Raw genomic sequence first — 26334 nt, forward strand, 5'->3', positions numbered from 1 at the left:
TTTTCAATTTGTTACACAATTAAGAACAAAAAACGAATTTTGAAGGATTTTCTCGATTTTTGGACCTCAAATATCTTTTAAACGGTTAGATAAACGAAAAAAGTATACAAGGCCTTTTTTGTAGAGCGTTCAATTTCCTACAAGAATATGTAAAGAAATTTGCTAAGAAAGTCGATTTTTTAAATATTGATTTTTTTTAGTAGAAAAAAAATTGCAAAGCGGAGGACCTTCCCATTAATATTAAGAGCTGTTATTTGGTGTGTATATTCTAGAAGTGCCCAGCAAACAATTTTTCGGCAATGAAAAAAAAGAATTTTGATTTTTTTTTTGACCCACCCTAATAATCATTTTATGCAACAATTTTTGACATACTTTAAAAAAAAAAATGTTCGAAATTAGTTTATATGTTTATGTAATATCTATAATAAATTGTTGTATGTTATACTTTTTCGTATCCGTCTTCGTTTAAAAGTTATGTATCTACGTACAAAAAAAAATTATTTTCAACATTTGACCTTGAACAATTTATGACGTGGCCATGATTCGCTTATGGAACTTTGAGATAAAACTGTTTCAAAAATCCATCACCCCTATTGCATTTGTCAATAGCCTATCAAGTTGATAATTGATAAATCTAGACATTTTGCACTTTCAATCTCATTTTATTATGTAATGTGCCAATGTTACAGTAATTTGTATCAATATTATTACAATTTATGACAGCCAACATCATTTTTAATGATGCAAACAAATCTTATGTTCGTTTGGTTTTCATGGCAAATCTCAAAAAATTCCTTTCCTATAAACTTGCCAAAAAACTTAAAGGAATGCAAATAGAATATTATGTCAAAATTTGAAAGCGATCGGTAAAGAATTGTTTTGAGATTTGCCATGAAACCCAAACGAACATAAGATTTTTTTGCATAGAGAATATGCACCAAACATGTTTAATTCAACTAAGGATTTCTCAGAGAGGAAAAGAGATATTAAAAAGATTGAAACAGATTTTGAAAGAAAAAGTTTAGTTCTTTGAGAAACCGCTACCATTTGTAGCGCAAAAGGACATAACCTCAAAAACTGTTAAAAAGGGTATTTTTGATTTTCTAACTGTAATATCTCAAAAACGTGATGTGATAGAATTTTTTTGACTACGAAAAACCATTAGAAAATTATACCCTGACTTCTATAAAAAAAACTTTTCGATTAGTGAAATCGAATAGGGCAGAAAAAATGAACGGACTTAAATTTGAATATCTGAAGATTTAAAAATGATATCAGTTTAATTGAAACGCAGTTAAAAAGAGACATATTTCTTCTAAAAATAGAGCCATTATTTAAATTTTTACCGTTATTATTAACAGAGTTATGAGCCAAAACATGAAGGAGAGTACGTAAAAGTACGGTTTTTTCATAACTAATTAAGCTCGCAAAAACGATTAGCTTGATAAAAGATTTTAAAAAAGTACTATTTAGACCCTAAGGAACATTTCTGCATCAAAAAGTCTGGAGTGCAAGACACTTCGACTAGTGTCGTGTTCAAACGACCCGTGCTGCGTAATCCAGGTTTCTAAGTTTTATAGACTAGTGCCGAAGCCTTCAAAAACATTAAAAAGTAAGAAAAAATCATAGTTGAATGAAACCCATTGGAAAAGGAGGTGAATATAACAAAAATGAAAGGGAAAATAAATAACGGGCGACCCGAGTTCGGGAAGTTGAGTTTTTAATGGTAAAAAATGGTATATCTCGATTTTCGGCAAAACTACAAGTTGTATAAAAAAAAGTTGTATGGCAAAGATATACAACTTATGTTTTAACAATTTTTTCACATAACCTCAAAATTTAGGTGAAAAATTCAAAAAACCGTGTTTTTATTTTTCAAAAAACCGTGTTTTTATTTTTCAAAAAAAAAAATGTTTTTTTTTTACGAAATTTGGTGAAAACGTTCCTTATTACGTCTCAAATCCACAGTAATTTATTTGATTTAAAATATTTATTTTTTCACCTTATTTTGATTTAATATCAAAAAAACACCTTTATTTTCAATCGAAAATTCACGTGTCAAAATATCAGCTTTTTTCAAAAAATCGGTGGGTATTTTGTTCGTTAAAATCTCTACTTTCTGATGGGGTAAACAAAAATTTACAATAGTGTACCATAGAACATGTGCTCGGAAAATGCAAAAAATGAACAAAGCTTAAACTCAAAAAATTCGTTTTATCAATATTTACAATTATAGCCTATTTATTAAAATTAACACTTTAATTACAAAAAAACCGTAACATTTATCAATGTAACATAAAATCTTCAAATGTAAATTATAGTAAAAAGGCCAAAATTGTAAACAATGATAACAAAAATTTTTCGATTTTAAGCTTTTTTCATCAACAAAGAAGAATAAATTTCCTTTAAAACTCTGGGCTCATATAATTTTTTTATTGAAAATTAACCGAAATATGGTAATTTGAACATATGCATCTGTTTTTAGCCTATATTTCTCAATGTTTATCCAATATGTTAAAAAGTGACTACTTTAACCATTTCCTCAAAAACTAATAGCTTTTTATAATCTGAAATGAGGTTCTAGTTAAAGTTTTTAGGTAGGTACATACAAAATGTTTGAACTGGTTTTTGGTATTTGCAATTGAACTTCCAAAAATCAGTCAATATTTCGATAAGGCCAATAGCATTAACAGTAAAAACGTATAAATGAAAAGTAATTTAAGACCCATAGGTATGTCTGATTTCTTAGAAAATTTTCTTCGGTTTCTTAAATGGTAATTTGCCAAATGACGTGTGAACATTCTTGTTTAACATACTCCAGGACTTACTTGGTGAATGTGGCTCTTCAATTTACCTAAACAAAACCACTTATAACGAAATATTTATTTGAATTTTGTGGATGATTTTAGTCTTCCTCTCTTAAAACGAGTTAGACATACATAGACGACAGTCAAAAGTCTACTACTACCAACTTATATACATAGAATACTAGAAAATTCTACTTACCAATCTGAGACAAATTTCCTTTAAAAGTGTTCTTTGCACGTTCCACTTAATGCCGCCCTCTTGAAGCTGTTGCAACACTGAATTCCTGTCCGATTGCAATTTGATGGCTAGCAAAAGTTTCAACATCTCCAATTGCAGACCCTCGTCCGTGCTAAGTCCTGCCAAATTGTATCTTTCCCAAAAATTATACTCACCCAAGAGCAACCGACGTACGGCTGGCTGAAGTGAGTCCTTCTTTTCCGTAATGACATAGAGTGCTCTAACGAATCTCACCACAAGTCCGCAATATTTTCTATTCGGCGGTGTACGACATTTTGCTAAAGTTGCCAGGCATCCATCAAGCTTCTCGCATAAAACTTTTGCAAAATAGTTAATTTCATTGATGGTTATGGAAGTGGTAGAGGAGTTGGCTGCTGCTGCTGCTGCTTTGCTAGTACTGGGCAAGCAGCTTGAAGCATATCGACCACCGTAATCAACATCATCCACTCCTGATGAGGACGAGGACATCGATTGAAGATGAGGGTAACCACTGAGCTCGAATGATGTCATACCAGCCCCTCCTACAGCTGCAACTTTGCCACTTCCATTGCCACTGCCACTGCTGCCTCTGTCGAAGTGATTTTTCAAATAAAGTTTTATGTGATTTACTAAATAGATTTCCTCGGTTTTAAGGATCACATTCTCCAGGATAATAGTGGCACACGATAAATCGCTGAAGCTCTCCACATTCTGTATATGTGTGGGTTATAAAAATGAAAAAAAAAAAAAAAAAAAATGAGAAGAAAAAAATATATAATAAAAAGTCAAGACAAAACTAAAGGATGCAAGGAAAAGGGAGGAAAAATGAAGCGACTTTCAAAGTTAATTGGTAATTAGTAAGTGGTACAGAGCAGAGCTTTGTAGAAAAATTATAACCAGAGGGATACAAATGTTGTTTGGATTTTATCTTCTATTTTTTTTTTGTTTTTTTTTGCTTTTTAAAATGGACCACGATGATGGTGGTAGCCAGACTGCAAGTCTCGGCCACAGTCTCCATATAGAGTTAAGCTTTTTAACTTTATTATCAAGTTGATTATATATATTTTTTTTTTGTGTTTATATTGTTGTTGTTTTGTTGTGTTTTCTGCATTAAAGTGGTTTGGTTTTCCTTTTTACTTTTGAACTAAAGAAAGGGGACACAAAAAAAAATAACACTCATACGCCACAGTGACTGTATCTAATAAAAACAAGGAACTTGATACTGATTTTTATTTGCTGGACATTTACACAAATATCTTTGAAGCTTGTTTAGATTTGAGTGGGAAATGTTAAAAGAGGGGTTAGTTAGAGAAGATAATAGATGAACGGACATCAAGGAAAACAAATGCTCGACTAGATTGGACGATTATCAATTAAGTAGAGAACAAGAGAAAGTGAGCAAAAGTGATTTTGAAGGGGGAACTTCAAGTTATTTTTTTTATTTTTTTTTTATTTTGATAAGATAAATAATGAAATTTATTGTGCGGAAAAAAAGTTGTAGTTTTTTTTTTTAACTGAATCAAGGAATTTATGCAAAGGTTTAGTCGAATAGACAAATACAATGTATAAAAAAGGGTCAAACGGACTTACTTTTCTGACTTAAAGTTTCAAATCATTGGGGAATTTGTTGGTAGAGTAAAAACTTGAACCCGAAAAATAAATATTATTTATTAATTTTATTAATGATTTCCTTTTCCTTATGGACCAGTGCAATAAATGTGGATGGCCGGAGTGGGGTTTGGGATGGAATAGAGGCGAGGAGAACATGTGGTTTTGACGATTACTGACAAAAGTAAAGCTTTCATTTAAAACAAAAATATTTGTTAAAGTTTTAAATAATTTCAAAATCTACAACATTTTTTGCACATTTTTAAGTTAGATTTACTTTTATTCAACGCAGAACATATTTTCAGTTTATTTTTTTTTTTTTGAAAAATCAACTGATTTTCAGTAAAAAAAAAAAACGAGATAAAAATAATGAGTTTATGAAATTACAGCACAGCAATTTTTTGGTTGAAACCTATACTTCATTATCGTGTAAAAAAGCAAGCTGTTCTTTTAAAAATATAAAGTCAAACCTGAAACATCAAAAAAACTAATTTTTGGATCGATTTCTTATAGTAAATGCCAAAACTGAGGTGTTGTTTCCGCAAGTAAAAGATCCATTTGATAACAGGCCAGTTAAACGGAATATGCTACATCTCCGTTGTTCAATAAGAAATTTAAAAAACTTTTTCAACATACATACAGTGGTGGAAAAAAAATTAGAAACAAGCTCTTTCTTTTCAAAATGTATGTTCTGAATATACACAGAGAAAAATATACCACATAAAATAGAACAAAAACAATAAGATTTCTCTATGGTTTTCATCCAAGAAGGAAACCTTATTAAAACTATCGGGTTTTCCTTATTGTTTTAAAATCTGCAAAAAAATAAAAAAAACGATGACTAGACTGGGAATCGAACTGGAGACTTCAAATCATTAGTCGCCCACCTTACCACCTGAACCAACCTGCCATGAAAATATTGATCGCGATTTTTGTTCTAGTGCTAAGTTGCAAAAAAAATCAACTTTTCAGTCAAATTTTAATAAGATTTTCTCTATAAAAATAATAAGAAATCTCCTTAAAAAAACCGTATTAATCGTTGATTTTAATAAGATTTCCTTATGAAATGTATGGACGGTAAAACAATATGGCAATCTTGTGTAGATAAAAAATATTAGAAATATTTTTTAACAGAGACATTTGAAAAGGATCTCCTCTCAGGAGTTGTTAAGGACGTTTTTTTTTTTTTTCGGAACATGGGGCATTTTTCGAGGAGTGCAACTCCATAAACCAACTTTTAGAAATTAGTTGGTGATAGTCCTTCTTATTAATTGTACGTTTAGGTAATTAATTGACCAAGTTTGGCAAATGTAAATGCCAAAAATCAAAAACAGGATATTTTTTAATAATTTTTCCTCAGTCTGTCAGTCTGTCAGTCTGTCAGTCTGTCAGTCTGTCAGTCTGTCAGTCTGTCAGTCTGTCAGTCTGTCAGTCTGTCAGTCTGTCAGTCTGTCAGTCTGTCAGTCTGTCAGTCTGTCAGTCTGTCAGTCTGTCAGTCTGTCAGTCTGTCAGTCTGTCAGTCTGTCAGTCTGTCAGTCTGTCAGTCTGTCAGTCTGTCAGTCTGTCAGTCTGTCAGTCTGTCAGTCTGTCAGTCTGTCAGTCTGTCAGTCTGTCAGTCTGTCAGTCTGTCAGTCTGTCAGTCTGTCAGTCTGTCAGTCTGTCAGTCTGTCAGTCTGTCAGTCTGTCAGTCTGTCAGTCTGTCAGTCTGTCAGTCTGTCAGTCTGTCAGTCTGTCTGTCTGTCTGTCTGTATAAGAAACTAGAGCCGAAACGGATGGACCAATTGACTCCAAACTTGCTATGTAGTAGTTTTTGGAGACTCTCCAGAGCTGTTTTTGGAATTAATTTTTTCGGACCAAAAATAACGGTACCTGTCATACAAAAATTTCGGAAAAGTTTAATTTCACGAAAACGGCTCCAACGATTTTGTTAAAAAAATTCAAATGTTAGTTTTTAAACAATGTCTATATTTTGAAGAAAAATTTTTTTTTTGGAAATCGTTATTAACGGTACCTGCCATTAGACCGCTTTTTTCAAATCGGATTTTCTACAAAACTACTTATTGTATTTCAACGAAATTTTTTATACAAAAGCATTTATATAATTTAAATATAAGCCAAAAATAAAATGTTAAAAAAAATAATTTTTGGATTTTTAAAAAAATTTTGAAAATTTTTTTTTGAAAAATCAAATTTTCGAAAACGGGACATTGAATTTTTTTGAAATTTTGTTTTTAGATGTTGATTAGTTATTTCTACAAAATGGCATACCAGTTTTATTTTTAAACTTTTTTTTCAAAAAATTATTTATAAAAAATTAGGTTTTTAAAAAACGGCTCTAACGATTTTGAAAATTTTTTTTCTAAAAATGCACCTTAATATATCAAATAAAACTGCATACTTGTTTTGTGGGGCGATTTAATTTCAGATATTGTTTTATTTTTTTGAAAAATGAGTTTTATTTTATTTTTGTTTTTTTTTTTTTGTTTTTATGTACCTACATTTCCCAAGTTTCTATATAAAAAGTCTTAAAAATTTAAGCAACTTCAACTCTAAGAGCAAGTTCGTGCGACCCAGTCGTGCATTTTATTTCTTTTATTTTAGGAATGTGATAAATTATTAAAAATAGATTTTTTTTCAAGGAAAAAAATTATAATAGGCTGTTTTTTGGTGTACAGGGTTGTATTGGGTTGGTTTATAATCTGTGAAAAAAATTGAGACAAAAAAAATATGTTCTTCAAACTTGTGATGATTCATCGATAGCCATGGTCATTTGTTTTATACTTTTTTAGAACTTTATTTTGGAATAGGTAGTCTGGTTTTAGTTTTTGAACTTATTTTTTATTTGCAAAAGTGTTCAGAAAGCACCATCTATATTAAGAAACTAAATTTTTTTGCAATTTTGATTGCAATCAAAAGTCATAATTAAAGAATGCAATACCTTTATATCTACACATACAATTAAAAGAGCTGTCCTAAAATACAAATAATTTTTTTTAAGTCACTCACACTCAAAATCTGCTGCCGGTTTTCGGTCAATAAACATTATCCAATACCTCTTCGAAAAAAATCAAACATCCTTAATAATTAATAAATTGAATTGTATTGTACTTAAATAGTTCTTTTAATAGTCCTGCACCTATATTATTCTATTAATAAAAAGTTCCCAGACAAGAAATAATAAAACAAAAGTTCTCATATTTAAAATTTGCATCATTCGTGGCATCATTAGGCATTCAAACTTTCAAATTCAATATCAGAGCTTTATATGCCTTTAAAACAGCACATACCTACTATCATTATTAAAGTCATATGTACCTTCATTTTTTTTTTACGATAGTTACATATATTCTGTATCTAATCTTATCTTTTTCAACACCTGGTGTCTCCCTGAAAATCATTTTTCTACCACCTACTCATTAAATATGCTCTGGGCCCTTCTCCTAAGTACCTACCTAATTGTTTCCTAATAAAAATATTGTTCGCATTATTTTTTCCTGGTCTCCAGAGTTAACCCAACGGATTTATTCTTATCTTGGCAACAAATTTCTTAAATCTTCCATAAAATCCTTTCGCTATCCCACAGTGTGTTTTAAATTCAACCACACTTCCCCAAAGATGTGAAGAAAAAATAAAAATAAAATAAAAAATAAATTAAAGAAACTACACCCTTATAAGCTAGTTCTACCGATAAAAAAGGGTTTCTTTGTCCTTCCACTTGCGTTGATAAACGCAAGAGTGTTGTCCCTCTGCCTGTAGCCTACGTTTCGTTCTTATATATAGTCTTGCAGTCTTTGGGTTTTATTTAAAGCTTCCTCTTTGCTTTTATTTTTCAATAATAAAACTATAGTATGTGAAACATGTGAGGGTATGTGATGGAGATGAGTACGTAAGAAGGAGTGGTGAGTGTGTGTACCAACTATCTTTACCCGGCCATGTTATTTAACCCCCCTCAACCCTCTTCAGTCTTCATACATTACAACAAAACCCCCATTTGAATTCGTTGAAAACACCCATTCAACAGGTTTTCACTTGGCAAACAACAACAAAGCCGTGCCTGGGACTCATGCTCAAGTGATTCATGGAGTAAATAAAAGGATCATAAATCCTTGCGGAAGACCGCACACATTGTTTTCTTAGAAGACCCTTGAGTGCGTGTTTTTATATGACTCTGATATGGGTATATGCTATACAGTAAACAATATAAGTTTGGTGACCATCCTTGGTACTTCCTTTACCACCTTCAGAAAAAAATTGGGCAGGTTTTTGGATTTAAAGTGGTTTTTGAACCAAAACCGACTTTAAAACTTACGTATTGTGCCCAAACTGACTGAATAAGTGAAACCTAAGTTGTCAATATTGGAGACTTAAAGCCCTACGAATGCTGTTGATTCTCTACTTTTAAACTGGGTGTAAGCATGTCCTTAATACCAAGCTCTACTTTAAAATTGGTTTAAAAACGGGTTTAAATTCAATATAGGTATAACCCATTTAATCAAATATAAATTCCTTACAAATTTGTTTCAATCAAAAAATCAGACAGATGGTAACCCTTATTTATACCCTCAAGGATGTATGCTTTGCGTTTTGCGACCCGGGGATAAGTGTTTATTTGACGATTTATGAAAAGGGTTCGATTGTGTGTATAAGGTCATTGTTTATCTATCACCCAGGCGTCGTTGTTGTCGTTGTCTTCGTTGCTGTGCTTATATACCTACCTTTTTTGTGTTTGTAAGCAGAACATGTTAAATCGTTTGTTTAAGAAAATAAAAACAAAACAAAAAAGAGCTTTCATTTAAGTGTAAAGTCGGACTTCAACAAAGAAGCGATATAAAAATTTTATTTCTGGTTTTCTGTCCCTTGCGAAAGGGTTAAGTTCCGTTTTAAGTGCATCATTTTTGCAAGAAAAATTGAAAAACGGAATTGAGAACTTAAAAAAAAAAAGAAAGTACCTATCGGAACTTTATTGAAAACGAAAAGAGTAAAATTGTTAAACTGAAGGAAAAATGGTTTTGTATTGTTTAAACATGGACTTAAACTTGAATTGGGATTGGTAGCATTTTGTGGCTGGGTATAGAGTACGTGACTTAACATCACATAGTTTACATTACTTAACCGAATACTCTTTATCAGTATATATGAGGTGTTTAAGTTTAAACATACAAAAATGTGGCGTATGTGTAATATTTTCTTCTATGCAATGCAAATTTCAACAATGATAAGTAATGAATCAAAATTAAAAGCAAGCTCAATAAATTCATATTCCCAATATAGGGTTACCTGTAGGTAACAGGTAAAATAGTAGGTACATTAAATCAAGAAATAAAAAAAAAATTGTTACACTCATGAAACTTGGCAAAAAGTTTGCTTTTGGGATAAGAACAAAGTACAAAAAAAGTCTATAAAAAAAAAAATTTGGGTGGAAGGGTGTTTTTTCGCGGACAAGAGGGAAAAAAAATTGTTTGTCGAATATCATCATATGACACGTGTTTTCTAGGTATTTTTTGATGTTGAATCTAATGACATAAAAATAAAATCAATACGATTGCTCTAAGAAAAGTTATTGCCGATTAAAAACAAGGGTGCTTGGTTTTTGACTTCAACAGGTAAAGTATATAACCGAAACCCATGTGAAAACATGCTACACTGATAAAGTTCGGCATGAAGGTTTTAGATAAAGCAGGGACAAAGGATTAATAAAGTTCTTAAAATTGTTTTTGGTGAAAGGGTGTTTTTTTTAAGTTGTGTGTGAGGAAGGAAATTTTATTTATTTTTAAAACTTGGTGTAAATGTTTTGGTTGGTATAAGAATTAAGAATCTTTAAAGTGTACAAAATTATCTTGAGTGAAAGGGTGTTTTTTTTTTAAGAAATGATGAAATTCGGAATTAGTAACACTAAAACTAGGAAAAAATTGTTACACCAATTATAATTGGTAAAAATGTTTCATTTATAACAGAAACCAAGAACTCAAACAGTCTACACAAATATTTTAGGTTAAAGGCTGTTTTTTTGGGAAATAGGGAAAAATCCGCGATAAGTCCGATATAATCAATTGTATAAAAGGTACCCTTACGAAATTCATTAAATATGTTCTCTTTCCCATGGGAATTACTAATAAAAGAAATCTATACATTTTTTTCATGTGAAAGGGTGTTTTTTTAGATGTAGAGAAAATATTGGTATATTTGCAAAAGTATGTTATACTAGTGGTAATTTTAGTGGTGCCCTATTGAAATTCGGCAATTATGTTACTTTTAAGATTAAAAACAAGAATCTATCTATATGTATAAGAGTCAATAAAAATATCATGGTTAAAAGGGTGTTTTTTTTTTAATGAAAACAATAACGATGGGTCACCCTAATGAAATTTGGTGAAAACATTGAGTTTGGGATAGAAAGCAAGAATAAAGAGTTTTCATAACAAAATTTTGGTGAAAGGGTGTTTTTTTTTCGAAGAGACAGTAAAATCTGCAACTTGTCCCAAAAGGCCAATGATTCGTGTAGAACGTCTAAGAACTTAAGTATAAACGTTTAATTTGTCATCAAAAGCATAAATAAAATGAATAATAACACTGGTTAACAAAATTAAACTTTTTTTTTGTTGCCGAAACAAAAATATACTTTTCTGAAGTTTTTCGGTGTGCTGAACTCGAATCCGAAGTCAAAAAAAATTAATCAGCTCCCGTTTTTGAAATATTACCGTTAGAAAATGCAGTACTTCGGACATTATTCTTTTATATAAGGAAAATTGTTTGAGCATATTAAGTAACGATTTTAAAAAGAACTATTTTCCACCTTTTTAAATCTGTTTAAATCTTTCCGATATCTTTTTTACTGCCCGAGATATCCTCAGTTGTTTGGTGTTTTTATAAATTTTTTAACGTCATTATCTCCTTTATGATGTATGAAGCCAAACCCACTTACTTTATTTTAAGATATTTTGGGCAATACTAAAGATATTGAAAAGATTTAAACGGGTATCGAAAGATGGAAAACAGTTCTTATAGAAGCCATTACTAAATATGCTCAAACAATTTTCCTCATACAAAAGAATAAGGTCCGAAGAACTCAAAAAAACATTTTTTTTGCATTTTCTAACGGTAATATCTCAAAAACGGGAGCTGATTAGTTGTTTCTGACTTCGGATTCGAGTTCAGCACACCTAAAACCTTTAGAAAAGTATATTTTTGTTTCGACAACAAAACCCTTGTAAACCAGTGTAATTATTGACAGCCGTAATAGGGATGTATAACTAAAGAATATTGATTATCAGGGTGAGTTCAAAATCACAAATTAGTGTCGGCCTTATGACCCGCTGCCACGCCCAATTTAGTGGGTAAAATCCGAAACTCATTATTTGATTGGCCTTTGATGTTAACGCTTCTAAAAAAAGTGCTTGGGCGCTATTTTGAATAGTTCTAATAAATGTGTAGATTTTTAAAATTTGAAGGTAAGAAAAATAAATTGCACGACTGGGGTCGCACGTACTTGCTCTTATGCTTAAAGTAACTATAATGTTAAAGCTTTTCATTCAAGAAATTTAAAATTTGATATTTTGAAGAAATTTCATAAGTAGTATAAAAAAATTAAATCTGTTTTTATAATTAATTAAACTCCGTTTTAAATTATCTTAAAAAAAAAAACAAATATGCCATTTTATTTCTCGTATAAAAAGGTATTTTTAGAAAAAAATTTTCGAAAATTGTAGGAGCCGTTTTTTAAAAAAATAGTTTTTTATATATAAACATTTTTTAACATTTTTCAAAAAAAAAGTTGGTATGCCATATTGAAGAAATAATTAATTTACACATAAAAACTAAATTTCAAAATTTTTCATTGATCCGTTTTCAAAAAATTGATTTTTCAAAAAAAAATTTTTAAATATTTTTTAAAAAACCAAAAATGCGTTTTTTGAAAATTTTCTAAAATTTTAATATTATCTTTACTTACACACTTTTGTATAAAAATTTTCATTTAAATCGGGTTAATGTTATACGAGATATTCAGAAACGAAAAAAACCGTTCTATGACAGGTACCGTTAATAACGGTACAAAAAATATTTTTTTTATTTAAAAAGTTGGCTCTTATGTGTAGTACTACACACAAAAATTTTAATCAAAAACGTTAGAGCCGTTTTTGAAAAAAATTAACTTTTCTATTTCCGTTATATGGCAGGTACCGTTAGTTTTGGTCATAAAAAAAAATTTCAATTTCCCCTCTAGGGAATCACCAAAAACTGCTAACTACCAAGTTTGAAGAAAATCACTTCACTCGTTTAGGCTGCAGCTCCAGATAGAGACAGACACACAGACAGACAGACAGACAGAATTGCCGGACCCACTTTTTTGGCATTCTCCATCATCGTAATGTCATGTAAAATTGTTATCTCGAGTTCGATTTTTTTTACGAATCCTAAACTTGCCCTATAGTACCTATATCGCAAGTAAAAATTGTGTATGAAAAATTTGCCTTTCTGCAAAGCAAAGTAATAAGACAGCATAGTGGCATTAAAATTTCTGTTAAACTTTTCTTAACCTTTTTTAAAAGCTTAACCAAAATAAAAAATAAAAATTCCTTAAAATATACTTTTTTCAGTAATGATGCAAGTTATAAAAAAAAAAAAAAACAAATAAAACTGGTCAAACCAACTCCAAAAAAAAATAGCTTGAATTTTTTTTTTACATTGTACAAAATCGCAGTTTCACAACAAGGTTCTGATTATAATTATACCTTATATCCTCCAAACAATTACGCTCATCTATCATGTAAAAAAAAGTTTCCAATATTTGTATGGATAAAATTTGTATTGTTTTACTTGACATGTTTTTAAAGAACTAAAAACAACGTTAGGTATTAAATCCTCGAACTCATGAGTGGGGTCAAAAATAATCCAACGGAAACTTTAAACTACTCAGCGCACAGTGGTACCGGTTTCTAAGAAGGGCGGCCATAGGAGATTATGGTTAGGATAGCAACAAAATATACTTGAATATGTGTGAGAATATATTTTTTTAGCAATAAAAAAGAATAATTCCAATGAAAAACAATTGATTGATAAAGAAATCTTGTATACATTTAATAACAAAATGTAAAAAGAAGCCTTGAATCAACATACAAACAAATGATTAGTTATTTTTTTAATTTATTTATTGGTTTTTTTTTTAATTTCAGTCATAGCTTTTATGTTACATTTCAGATTTAAAGCTTGCTTAATATCATTTATTTTTATAAAAATATGTGCAAAAACTTAAGGAAAACATAAAAACTTAAAAAAAAGAAAAAAAATTTTGAAAAAGTTTTAAATATGAGAAATATGGGTAAAATTGAAACAATGAGTGTGAAAGAGTCAGTCGTAGCCCGTCGCACTTATTCGCAGACAGATTCAATTGTTTAAGAAACTACACGTGCTAGAGAAAATTTATGTATATGAATCATGTATTTATATTGATGACAACATAGTTAAAAGTATCGTTAAAGTGAGAAGAAAAACAAAAGTATGGAATTTGAACCTGTCCTTTTCTAGTCTGTTTTTTATTGAAAATTTTAAATAAAATAGAATTGTAAACTCTTTAAATATAGTACATACCTTCAACTTTAAGTTCCATAACAACAACAAAAACTTTAAAAATAATTTTAACCGAAAAATACACTTAAAAGTTTAAGTTGATTCGGGACCAAAAATAAAGCTTGAAACCAGACTTTTTTCGACAATTTTTTAAGGTCGATATGATTCTCAAAATTTCTGTTACGCCATCTTAAAGAATAGGCTATTTATAACATATATAACGAAAAATGACGTCATTATATTGACATCGATATTTCGGCTTATGGCCTACTACGGAACCACTGTGCAGCGTAGCGTAAATTTTACAGCATAACCTCTTAAAAAAGTTTGCGTCGGGTACTTTTTGACCCAAATATGATTGTAGATCATTAAAAAAAAATATACTAAAACAATGTCATATGACTAGATCATACAAACATCACAATTTTATCTTGCAAAACCCTAACCCACCCTCTAATTTTTGGGATATTTCAATACGCTGTACGTAGGTATCAATTATTAAATTGTATGAATTAATTTTTCTAATCGTCTGGTTACTAGATTTTTTATAATTGCTAGGCATGACTGGTCACTGTGGTGTATGAGTATCTTTTTCTATGCAATGCAAATTTAAGAATCAATATTTCTTCTAACCACCAAAAACACTTTAATCGCACTTTAATTTAATAAAGTTGGTATAAGTTGAAAGAAAATGCAAAAAAAGAAGACGGGTTAAATGAAATCATCATTTAAAATGAATCACGAAAACGTAACAAATTTAAATTTGTTACTTCTTCCTTTTTTTTTCATTTTCCTCTCACTTCCTTACTCCAACAAAAAATCTCTCAAATAACTAATACTCCTTCCATTTATTAAAAACTTATAAAAAACTTACCTTTGTAATGAACAATGCCAACATCGATGAAAACTCTTTGCTATCCAAAAGGATATTTTTACCACTGTTCTGGAACAAAGACTCGAGCACAAAGAATCCCTGCCAGTCGTTCACTTTGATTTTGCCATCGCATAGTCCTTTGGTAACAATCGAATATATTGCTCCTTCCTGCATTGACAATGTTGTTGCCGACGACAACGTCGATGATGGCAGCAGTATCGGCATCGACATCATCGGTGTCATTGGTTTTGGCGACGCAGTTGTCGCTGCTATTGAATGTTGGTCTTTTTGTCCAAACTGCTGCTGCTGCTGTTGAAGATCAACGAATGCATTCCAACTACGGTCGTGAAGTAATAAAATCGCCAACATCCTTTGGCATTCTTGGGAATCAATAAATTTCTCCAGCATTCCCAAAACCACCTCCTTTTGTGTGTCCAATTCTTTGGCGTCCAAAGCAGTAACACTCGTGATGCTACTGCGTCGACTGCTGGTTTTGCTACTTGCAATTCTTAGCGGTGATGAAGCAGCAGTAGCGGAAGCATTTCGTGCAGGCAATGGTGGAGGTGGTGCAGGACGATGGGGTGTTAGGACGTCTATTGTGTGTGACAACGAAGGAGGAGGAGCCGGCATCAGGAATATCTCAAAGGCTAATCCTTTCAGCGCTAGAACACTGCATTCTCGAATTGAATTATTGGCCAATAAATTGTTGGCGATGCTTATGATTTTCGGTATCGTTATTATCTTGCGATCGCTTTTATATGTTAATTGGACGAGGAACTTTAGGACCGGTGGAATTATGGTGTTGCCATTTCTGCTGAATAGTGTTGTTGTTGTTGTTTTGTCGTTGTCACAGCATCGGCAAAAGGATTATCAATGAAAAAGAGAACATAAATAGTTAGAAACGATATTTTCATTGTGAATTATTTGATTGTTTTAGGGGAATTTTATGCTACAATGGGAGTAGAACTTGGACTGCCTATAAATACCCAGACTTTGGTGGGAAGAATCCCTTTAATTCTACTCTCTTCTAAAATCGACCGCGTTATACAGCGCCACCGAATAGAGTATTATTATTTAATATTAGGCTTTGGGTCACGTAAAATATTGTTTGCCATCTCTCCATGTCCCTACTCTATCTATACCCTTAGTTTCCAGACATGGATTTGTGGTTGGCTGGGACCAGTAGCTTGGTTCATATAGCTAACTACTACGACGAGTTGTGAATTTTATTACATTCACAATGACACAATCGCGGGAGAAGGACTAAAGGACTATTATACTAAAGTTCATGTGTAGTGTATATGGATGGTTAAGTGGTCGCATAGAATTATGGTGTTTGTGATGTGTTTCTCGCATGAATTAGATTTAATTATTGAATTAATAATTTTGATGAGAAGATTTTAATTATGTCGGTTGTTAATGAGTCACGTTGACACTTTTTGGGACAATTTTTCGTTGAGAGTATTAGTATTTGTGTATGTGTTTAAGCGATTTAGAGTGTGTTATATGACGATAATAATAATTTTGGAAGGGATTTTTTTGGTAAAATTGCAGGCATTAAATAGGAATAGTAATTATTTAAGAGATATTAGGGTAGAAATAGAAAGTGATTGAATTTTTGTGCGTGGATTGTAAATTAATGACTTGAATGGGTGATATAATCATATAAGCTAAGAATTTTTATATATTATGTCTCAGAAAATGTAAGTAGTAAGTTATCCATGAAAAGTATAATGAATCGCATTTAAATCAAATTCAACACAAGAATCGAGAAACAAGGATTTAAGGAATATTTTACTTTGATAACAACTGTGTACCTATACGTTTTTTTTTTTTTTTTTTGTAGAATCAAGTAGGTACTTAAAACTATATAGTCCAGTAATTTTAGGTTTTATCTGCGGAAAAATTCCTACTTGGCTGAATTTTGGTATACAGCTAAATGACGGCTTTGTTATGAAGATGTGAAAAATCGACATTGATATCGTGTCCGCGTTAAGAGTTATAGGGGTCAAAAGGTCACGAAAAGTTTTTCGCAAATATCTCAGGACCTATTGATCGGAGGTCATCAGAGGTTATATAAAAATTGATGGTCGTGAAATTATCTACAATATATGCCCAACACATTTTTCTGTGAAATGAACCGTTTCGCGAGTAAAGCGCAGAGAAGGCGTACTAGATTGCACTTACATACGAAAAAATACATATTTTTGGTTTATTTTGCTCGATTTTTGAGGTTTTTATCGAAGTAGCTTAAATTTTTTTAGTTTTATTAACTTATCTTATTATGTAAATACGAATTGACTAAAAAAAATAAAAATGTACACATTGGGATAAAAAATATTATGCAAAAGGGGGAACCACGTTTTTTGGAAATGTTGTATGTTTCCCTTTTTTGTACAATAAGTGCCTTCATTATAAAGAACACACTTTTTAAACATGGTTCAATTTTAGTTTTGAGCTTGGTATAAACCTTAAATTACCATTAAGCTTTTTCAGCAGCTAATTTTGTACTGTTATAAGGTATTCTGCAACTTTTCTCTTGAGAAGCTCCAAGCGACATTTTCTATGGAATTCATGTTTGGAAAATTGATAACAAGCTCAAAACTAAAATTGAACCATGTTTAAAAAGTGTGTTCTTAATAATGAAGGCACTTATTGTACAAAAAAGGGAAACATACAACATTTCCAAAAAACGTGGTTCCCCCTTTTGCATAATATTTTTTATCCCAATGTGTACATTTTTATTTTTTTTAGTTAATTCGTATTTACGTAATAAGATAAGTTAATGAAACTAAAAAAAAATAAAGCTACTTCGATAAAAACCTCAAAAATCGAGCAAAATGAACCAAAAAATGTATTTTTTCGTATGTGAGTGCAATCTAGTCACCTACTCTACTCGCGGAACGGTTCATCTTACAGAAAAATGTGCTGGGCATATGTTGTAGATAATTTCACGACCATCAATTTTTATATAACCTTTGATGACCTCCGATCAATAGGTCCTGAGATATTTGCAAAAAACTTTTCGTGACCTTTTGACCCCTATAACTCTTAACGCGGACACGATATCAATGTCGATTTTTCACATCTTCATAACAAAGCCGTCATTAAGCCGTATACTAAAATTCAGCCTAGTAGGAATTTTTCCGCAGATTGGGCTTAAAAATGACTAAAATGATTAAATAATTTTTTGCCACAGAAGCTGTTTTTTTTTTTTATTTATTAATATAACTTAAATTATTCAGTCGATTTCAACGAAAACTTTAATAAAAAGGTATTAAAGAAATTCTAATATTCAAATTTAGAAATTTGTCACAAAAACACATTTTTCAACTTAAACAACAAAATTTCTTATTGGAAAAATATTTTTTTTTATGGAAAAGCGATTATTTTTCAAATTTTTTTCAACAATAAATTGCTTCGTTTCGTGGTCAAAATCATTTTAAACGGTGTTTAAGTAATTATAAAAACAAATTTCTTGAAAAATCAAATTATAATTTTTCTTGAATTTTGTTTTCATTCAACATTAGATCTACTTTTACCGTAAGAACAAGTATGTGCATTTTATTAACCGACTTTAAAACAGGAGAAGGTTCTCAATACGTTTTCATTATCTTGTTTTTATGTTACCTAATAACTTTGAATATCTCTAGAGGTTTATTTCGTTTGCATTTTTGCTGTTTGTTCGAAAAAATTCGTTTCACTTCAACTGCGTATTAAAATTTATAGAAATTTGCGAAGTTATTTATTATAGACAAAGGTTAGTTTTGATATACATATTTGAAGTATTAATCCACGTACAAAAAACACATCTATTACAAATTTTTGATTTGGAAAAAAGTTTACAATTCGAATCATCTATTTGACGGTTTTCCTCTACAGAAACGACATTTCTGTTTTCTACTTTTTACTAAAATTTATTAAGATTATTTATTTTACCGAGGAAAAAAATATTTCGTAGCTCAAAATTTAAAAAAAATAAAACAGCATAAGGTTGTCATATTCCAAAATAATAGTTTTTAACTGAAAAAGTTGTTATGGAGCTTTTTAGAGGTATACTTTTGTCTGTAAAATTTTTTTCAACAAAAACATATCCTACTTTTTCGACGACCATCACCATGCATCATGGGTTTTTTGTCGAGTGTGAAATAATATACCAATTGTTTAACAAAAAATTTAATTAATGGTTCGGTTTTTCAAAGATTTTTGAGGTTTTACACAAGGATATTAAAAAAAAGATTTGAAACTTAACATTAGCCTATTAGCACTTATTTTGAGGTTGTACAACGCTGCTTTTTAGTGCATATCCTTAAACTTAACTCCTAGAGAAAAATGATGTATACTAAAGAAAGAAAGATAATTATATTTCCAATCTAAAAAGTTTTCGCAAATTTTCTGTTCGACAAGTCGTTCTCGAGATATTAAGGCTAATTTATTTTTGAATCAGCATCAAAAATTACTTTACATTATAGTCTATTTTTGTTACTTTTGTAAATCTTCATCTCGCGGTTTGACCTTGAAAATCGAGACTTGCGGACATGAAATTTTTCTAGACTTTTCTGGCAACCTAAAGAATTTCCAAATGAAGATTTCTATGTAAATCAATCGGTGGTATTAACCGTCTGTCGGCACACGGGTGTGAATTTGGCAGGACAAAAATAAAAAAAATTACGATTTTTCAAAAAAGTGGTCACAAAAAAGTCTCTTTATAACGGTGAAAATATTTTTTTCCGGAATTGTGAATACAATATTCGAATTCCTCAGAATATTCTACATCAATTTCATACTTGATTCTCTATAAAGTATTGTGACCGAAAAAAGTTCCAGCGACATGAAAAAGTATAAACCAAATTCGCACCCGTGTGTGTATCACGTCACAAATAAGAGGTGTGTTTACAGAGGGTTAAGAGCTTAGATCTAAAAGCGAAGAATCGCATGTGAATCCTGACGGTGGGTATATTTTTGTATGGATCAGATTTTTGGTGCTTAGAGAAAATGCTTATATTAGAATTGAATCAAACTAGTTCTTTAATCCAATTCCAGAATCCCTCTTCTATTTTAAAAGGAAGTACAAATTATTATATTGAAGCCAAAATATGAACACAAAAACTCAAAAAGTACTTTCTATAGTAGAATCCTTAATGCAAGGAAATCCTAAACGGTCTAGCATTAAAATAATACTTTTAACATTCCATTTCAGATTTCCCAAAATCCCCAATTACTTAAAGCTAAACTCCCTCTTTATGTATATTTAACAGAATAAAGAAAATAATTTATAAAATTTAAAATAAATTACCTTGCAACTCCGCTTTCAATCAAATCTAAACTCTTCATTATTTCATCGTATATCACAAATTTCGAGTCCAAAATGCTATAAGTCACATTCAAATCCAACAATTGTGAAAGCAATTCAAGTATGGATGCTTGCACTTTTGCATTTGATCTCATAAAGAGCTAAAAAAAAAAAAAATACAAAAAGGATATAAACAAGAAAAAAAAAGGAAAAGAATCAAAAATGTATCCCATTATTATGCAATATAAAAGGAAAAATGTATTTTAATAAGTTTTTCTCTGTGAAAGAGTAAATCTAAATCAAATAGGATTTGAATTTTAAAACCGAAATAGAAGAGAATACATTGCACAGTCCGAAACCGAACTCCAAACGGAACCGGATATACAAAAGTATAGCTACCTACCGTCAAACAATATATGACCAATGGCTCGAATAGTTTAATATGCTTAGCACACTCGTTCTCTGCGTCGTTCTTCCACAATGGAAGCTCTAATCCAGTGGCGAACAATTGACCAAAAACTACGGTCGAGCTCGTGGTGGTTGCTGGTATTTGGTTATGGTTTGAAATGGCGCCCAACGTACCGCCACCAACAACATTCCCACTCGTACCAATTAAGCTTTTGTCAAGAGTTGAGGTTGAAATGAAATGCGATGGACTACCACCCGCTGGAGAACCACCCGCTGCTCCGGCTGCTGCTGCCATCGCTGTCGCTATAGTCATACCAACATCAGTTGAAGCAATAGATTTGGCTTCCAAGTATGGATTTATGTGGAGTTGGTAGTCGGAGCATCGACTACCATAATTTCGTCTGAATAAGAATTTTAATAGCTGCCTTAAGCTTGCAATACACTCAGTTGGTGCATAATTGATTAGCTTAGTCAAATACTGTATAATTTCCTCGATTAATTTGATTGGATTGCCGGAGGGAGAGGGGTCGCCACAGTTCATTCGCAGCTCAATGCAAGTACTAAGCGTATTGATGCAAGTCCGGAGGAGCGAAATCAGTTTTGCACCAGACATTTGATTTATGGTCATCTGAAAATGAGTATGAAATAAATTATTTGCAAAAGTTAGAAAAATATGTATGTATAAAATGAAGAAGAATAAATTTGTTTGAGAAGAGATACTCTATAGGTTTTGTATAGAAATAGAATGATTTTGATTATTTAATTGGAAAAGAATCTTAATTTACTCAAATGCTCTATTATTTGTCAAACTTGTTCACATGTTATTGGCGCTTAGGAGATCATTCGATAAAGAAAATTATTACTTTCCAAGCTTTTATACCGATTGTTACTTTATACGATTTTTTTTTAAATTTTTATTTGCCAAATTAGACTTTTTGAAAACAAAACAAAGATAATAGATTTTTTTTTAAACAATTAGTAATATCACACTGGAACGTGTGAATTAACTTTTGTAATACCTACAAATTCAAGCAGTTTTTCAAGAATTAAAAAGTGTATCAACATTTTTTGAAAGGTTGGCGTTGCGCCGAAAATAAGAATTAATACAAATTAAAAAATTAAAAATTGACTTTTAAGCTAACAATAAAAATCTATTTATTGCCAAAAAAGTCACATAAATAAGTTATTATTTTCTCTATTTCGGTCAAGTATAGTCAAATCAAATCGAGAAAATACTATTTACAAAAAATCAAATTCCATTGGCAAATACAGATATTTACGATATTAGATGTTGCTTGATGTTGTCCAGTTCATTCTATAACTGAGAAGATACTATTTTTTTTATTTCATTCGCAAAATAAAATTTAGGTGAAAGGGTGTTTTTTTCGAAGAGACAGTAAAATCTGTAATTGGTGCTAAAAAGCCAATGATTCAAATTAAAAGTTTATACTTAAGTTCTTAGACGTGTAAAGAATCATTGGCTTTTTGGGACCAATTACAGATTTAACTGTCTCTCCGAAAAAAAAACACCCTTTCACCTAAATTTTTTTTATGAAAACTCTATATTCTTGCTTTCTATCCCAAATTCAATGTTTTACCAAATTTCATTAGGGTGACCCATCCGTTTTGTTTCCACTAAAAAAAACACCCATTTGACCATGATATTTTTGTAGACTCTTTAGATTCTAGTTTCTTATCTTAAAAGTAACATAATTACTGAATTTCAATAGGGTACCACTAATATGTATAACTCTATTATTACATACTTTTGCAAATATACCCATATTTTCTCTACGACTAAAAAAAAAACACCCTTTCACATGAAAAAAATTTATAGATTTGTTTTATTCGTAAATCCTATGGGAAAGAGAACATATTTAATGAATTTCGTGAGGGTACCTTTTATACCATTGATTTTGTGGGACTTATCGCGGATTTTCCCTATTTCAAAAAAAAAAAAAAAAACACCCTTTGACCAGTGGCGTACGTTGAGTCGTCAGGGCCCCGGGGCAAGACTAAATTTTGGGGCCCCTTTGATATTTGGGGGCCCTTTAGATACAAAAAAAAGTACGTATACGCCAAACATTTTTTTTTGTATGGCTTATATATTTTTAGGTTTATTTTAATGTTTTAATATGTTCGTAATGCACTTTGCCTAAAATTAAATATTAAGAGACCCCTAAAATAAAATTTTTTTAGCTTAGAATTGATAGTTCTTGGGGCCTCTGTTCTAAAGTAATGTGTACACATTTGATTTTCCATCATCAAACATAGTTTATTTCTTTTGGGGCCCCTGAAAAATAATTTTTGGGGCCTCAAAATTATCAAAATTAAGTGCTTAGAGGCCCCTAAAATATAATATAATTTGGAGTCAAGAATTAATAGGTATTGAAGCCTATGTTCTGATGTAATATTCGGAATGCCACCAATAACGTAATGTTTTTAGTTTGTGCCCTGATGTATTTATGTTGGGGCAAGAAAAAACAATTTTTTTTTTAACTTAATTTTTTTTTTAAGTACCGAAGTAAAGGCATTTGGGGTCCCTGCAGAGCCCTGGCTTGAAGTTGTTTTTTGCTTTTTCGGGGCCCCTAATGTATTATTTGTGGTTGCAAAGATTTTTCAAGTAATATTTTTTGGGGCCCTAAGATAAAATTATAATTTTTCTTTTAAAAAAGCAGTTTATTTCCTTTTGGATCCCCTGGGGTAACCTTTTTATCAAATCAATATATATTATGTGGCTACCAACGCAAAGGCATTACATTACATTACACTGAATGACATAATTTGTCTCCCTTGTATCCGAAGTGATTCAAATACATTTTAATTTAATTCGTAACTCAATTTATGCTAACAGTTTCCTTCTCTGCATTGTCTTCAGTGGGGGGCCTGAGGTCGGTCGGGAGCCCCGGGGCGTCGCCCCGCTTGCCCCAAGGGAGTGTACGCCCCTGCCTTTGACCTAAAATATTTATTTGAATAGACTGTTTGGATTCTTGGTTTCTGTTATAAACGAAACGTTTTTACCAATTTTCATTGGTGTAACAATTTTTTCCCAGTTTTGGTGGTACTAATTTCGAATTTCGTCATTTATTTAAAAAAAAAAAAACACCCATTCACTCGAGATAATTATGTGCACTCTATAGATTCTTAATTCTTATACCAACCAAAACATTTACACCAAGTTTTAAAAATTAATAAAATGTAAGTCAGCTGTTATGATACCTTTTTCACACACAACTTAACCCATCAAAAAAAAACACCCTTTCACCAAAAATAATTTTAAGAACTTTATGAATCCTTTGTCTTTGCTTTATCTAAAACCTTCATTCCGAGTTTTATCAGTGTAGCATGTTTTACACATGGGTTTCGGTTACATATTTTACCTGTTGAAGTCAAAAACCAAGCACCCTTGTTTTTAATCGGCAATAACTTTTCTTGGAGCAATCGTATTGACTTTATTTTTATGTCATTAGATTCAGCATGAAAAAATACATTGAAAACATGTGTCATATGATGATATTCGACAAACAATTTTTTTCAGTATATTTTTGACTTTCACACCCTCCCTCTTTTCCGCGAAAAAAACACCCTTCCACCCAACTTTTTTTTTATAGACTTTCTTTGTACTTGGTTCTTATCCCAAAAGGAAACTTTTTGCCAAGTTTCATGAGTGTAACAATTGTTTTTTTTATTTCTTGATTTTATGTAGGTATTATTTTACCTGTACTAAAATACATACAATTGAAAAGTTCTGATGTTACTGCTTTTTGTGGTTGACTTTACATTTTTTGGGTTGCTGAAAACGAATTTGAAACCGTTACCAACATTTTTTAAGGAAATTATAAGAAATAAAAGGAAAGTCCGAAAATATATTTTTTTTAAATTTATATCTTATCCATTTTTTTGTACTATTTATGATTTCCGCTCAAAAAACCGTTGAAATCTCTATATAAATTAGTACTTTTAGAAAGAAAAAGAAAATCTGAGATAAGAGAATTTTGTTTTTCAATCGAACGGTGTTGATTTGTGTGTTTTTGGCTGTTTTTTCTTTTGTACATTCAACTCACAAAAAATTAAGACCTTTGATTTATCCTTAAAACGCAGCTAATTTTTGGGATTTAGGTCATAACTCTTTAAATGCAAAAATTCGTTTTCAAAATCCATATTTCTATATTCCAAAGTTTTAAATTTCAAAGTTTTTTTGTTAACGAAATTTTTTTTGAATTGAAATTTTCAGAATTATGTATGAATTTACAAAATTTTTGTCCTATTTTTTGAAGGATTTTTTTTTTTATAAATCTATTTAAACCTTTAATTTCATTTTATTTGTACAATTTTCACAAAAGTTTTAAACAAGAAAATAGTACTTTAAAATTAAATAACAACAACAAAAGCGTTAATTTTGAGCATTTCAGAACTTTTCAATACTAACAATGAAAGAAAAATCCGTTAAATTGGACTACAGTAAAAGGAGTCCACTGGACTTTGAGCTACAATAAGAGTCTTTTTATACGTTTTAGAAATTAGGTATATTATGTTTCTAAGAGCTAAGACCTTTTAAAATCAGATTATATAAAAGAAGAGCAGGCTTTTTTCCACTATCAAATAATTTTTTTTATAATTTACCGAATATTTTCTTAAATATTTTTTATAATATCTACTAATCTACTTATATCTACAAGAACTCACCTTATAACTATCATTAGCCGCTTTCAATATATTATACAATTTAATATAAACATAATCACTTCCAAAATAACCAACACTATTAACAATAGCCAATTCTTTGGCATTGGAAAATAAATCATTACGTTGGACTTTGGCAAACAGCAAAGGCTTCTGATTGGTGAACAGGTGGTAGTAGATATTAATTATTTTCATCGTATGTGTCAATATATTATCGATAAAGCTATTGTGGCTGTTGACATTTGTTGTTAAAACATTGCCTGCAAATGAAAGAGAGAAAAAACAATGAAAAAAAAATTATTTATTTGCAATAAAATATAAGGTATAAAATTAAAAAGAAATAAATTAAAACATAATCAAATACGAATTAAACATAAAAAAAAATAACTATGCAAAAAAAAAGGACATTTTGTTTTATTGTCCTGCTGCTGTATGTGATAAATCGGTAAAGAATCCCCGGCATCGAATTACCATAACTCAATTACCAAACAAAATAAAATCGGCAAAGCTATGAAAGTCGAAATTATTATTATTATTATTAGCATTTTAAAAAGGACCTCCACCTAAAAGAGGGGTTGGCACTTTGATTTTATATATAAATGAAGGGTTAATATAGCCTTGGTCAGTCGACCAGTTCATGCGGAAAGGAAGGGTAAATTATGAAAATGAATCGAACACAAAGTCCACGATGGAATTATTGTGAGCAAACAAACACACAAAAAAAAAAAAGAAAACCCTGAACTCCAGAACTATAAAACTCGATTGTTAATTAATTGAAATATTACGAGCATTTCCGATGCTAATTTATGTTTCGAGGTATTTGCTCTTTATTTGTTATGCATCGGATTTTTTTCCAATTTAAATCCAATAAACTTTGTTA

General features: G+C 30.6%; 1 protein-coding gene across 3 annotated transcripts in view; it reads right to left on the reverse strand.

Moving 5' to 3' along the window:
- The window catches only part of LOC129917148 (uncharacterized), a 131662-nt gene that overhangs the window by 55989 nt on the left and 49339 nt on the right, over nucleotides 1-26334 (reverse strand). For 2 of the 3 annotated variants that reach the window (XM_055997525.1, XM_055997527.1), the window contains exons 10-14: nucleotides 25458-25714; nucleotides 20767-21399; nucleotides 20367-20524; nucleotides 15071-15884; nucleotides 3007-3735 (exon numbers count right to left, since the gene is read on the reverse strand). In XM_055997525.1, the coding sequence (XP_055853500.1) occupies nucleotides 3007-3735; nucleotides 15071-15884; nucleotides 20367-20524; nucleotides 20767-21399; nucleotides 25458-25714 (2591 nt within the window). The remainder of the gene's footprint in view (nucleotides 1-3006; nucleotides 3736-15070; nucleotides 15885-20366; nucleotides 20525-20766; nucleotides 21400-25457; nucleotides 25715-26334) is intronic. The other variant, XM_055997526.1, reaches the window with a different exon arrangement.

The sequence above is a fragment of the Episyrphus balteatus genome, chromosome 3, assembly GCF_945859705.1.
Source record: "Episyrphus balteatus chromosome 3, idEpiBalt1.1, whole genome shotgun sequence".
Taxonomy (NCBI): Eukaryota; Metazoa; Arthropoda; class Insecta; order Diptera; family Syrphidae; genus Episyrphus; species Episyrphus balteatus.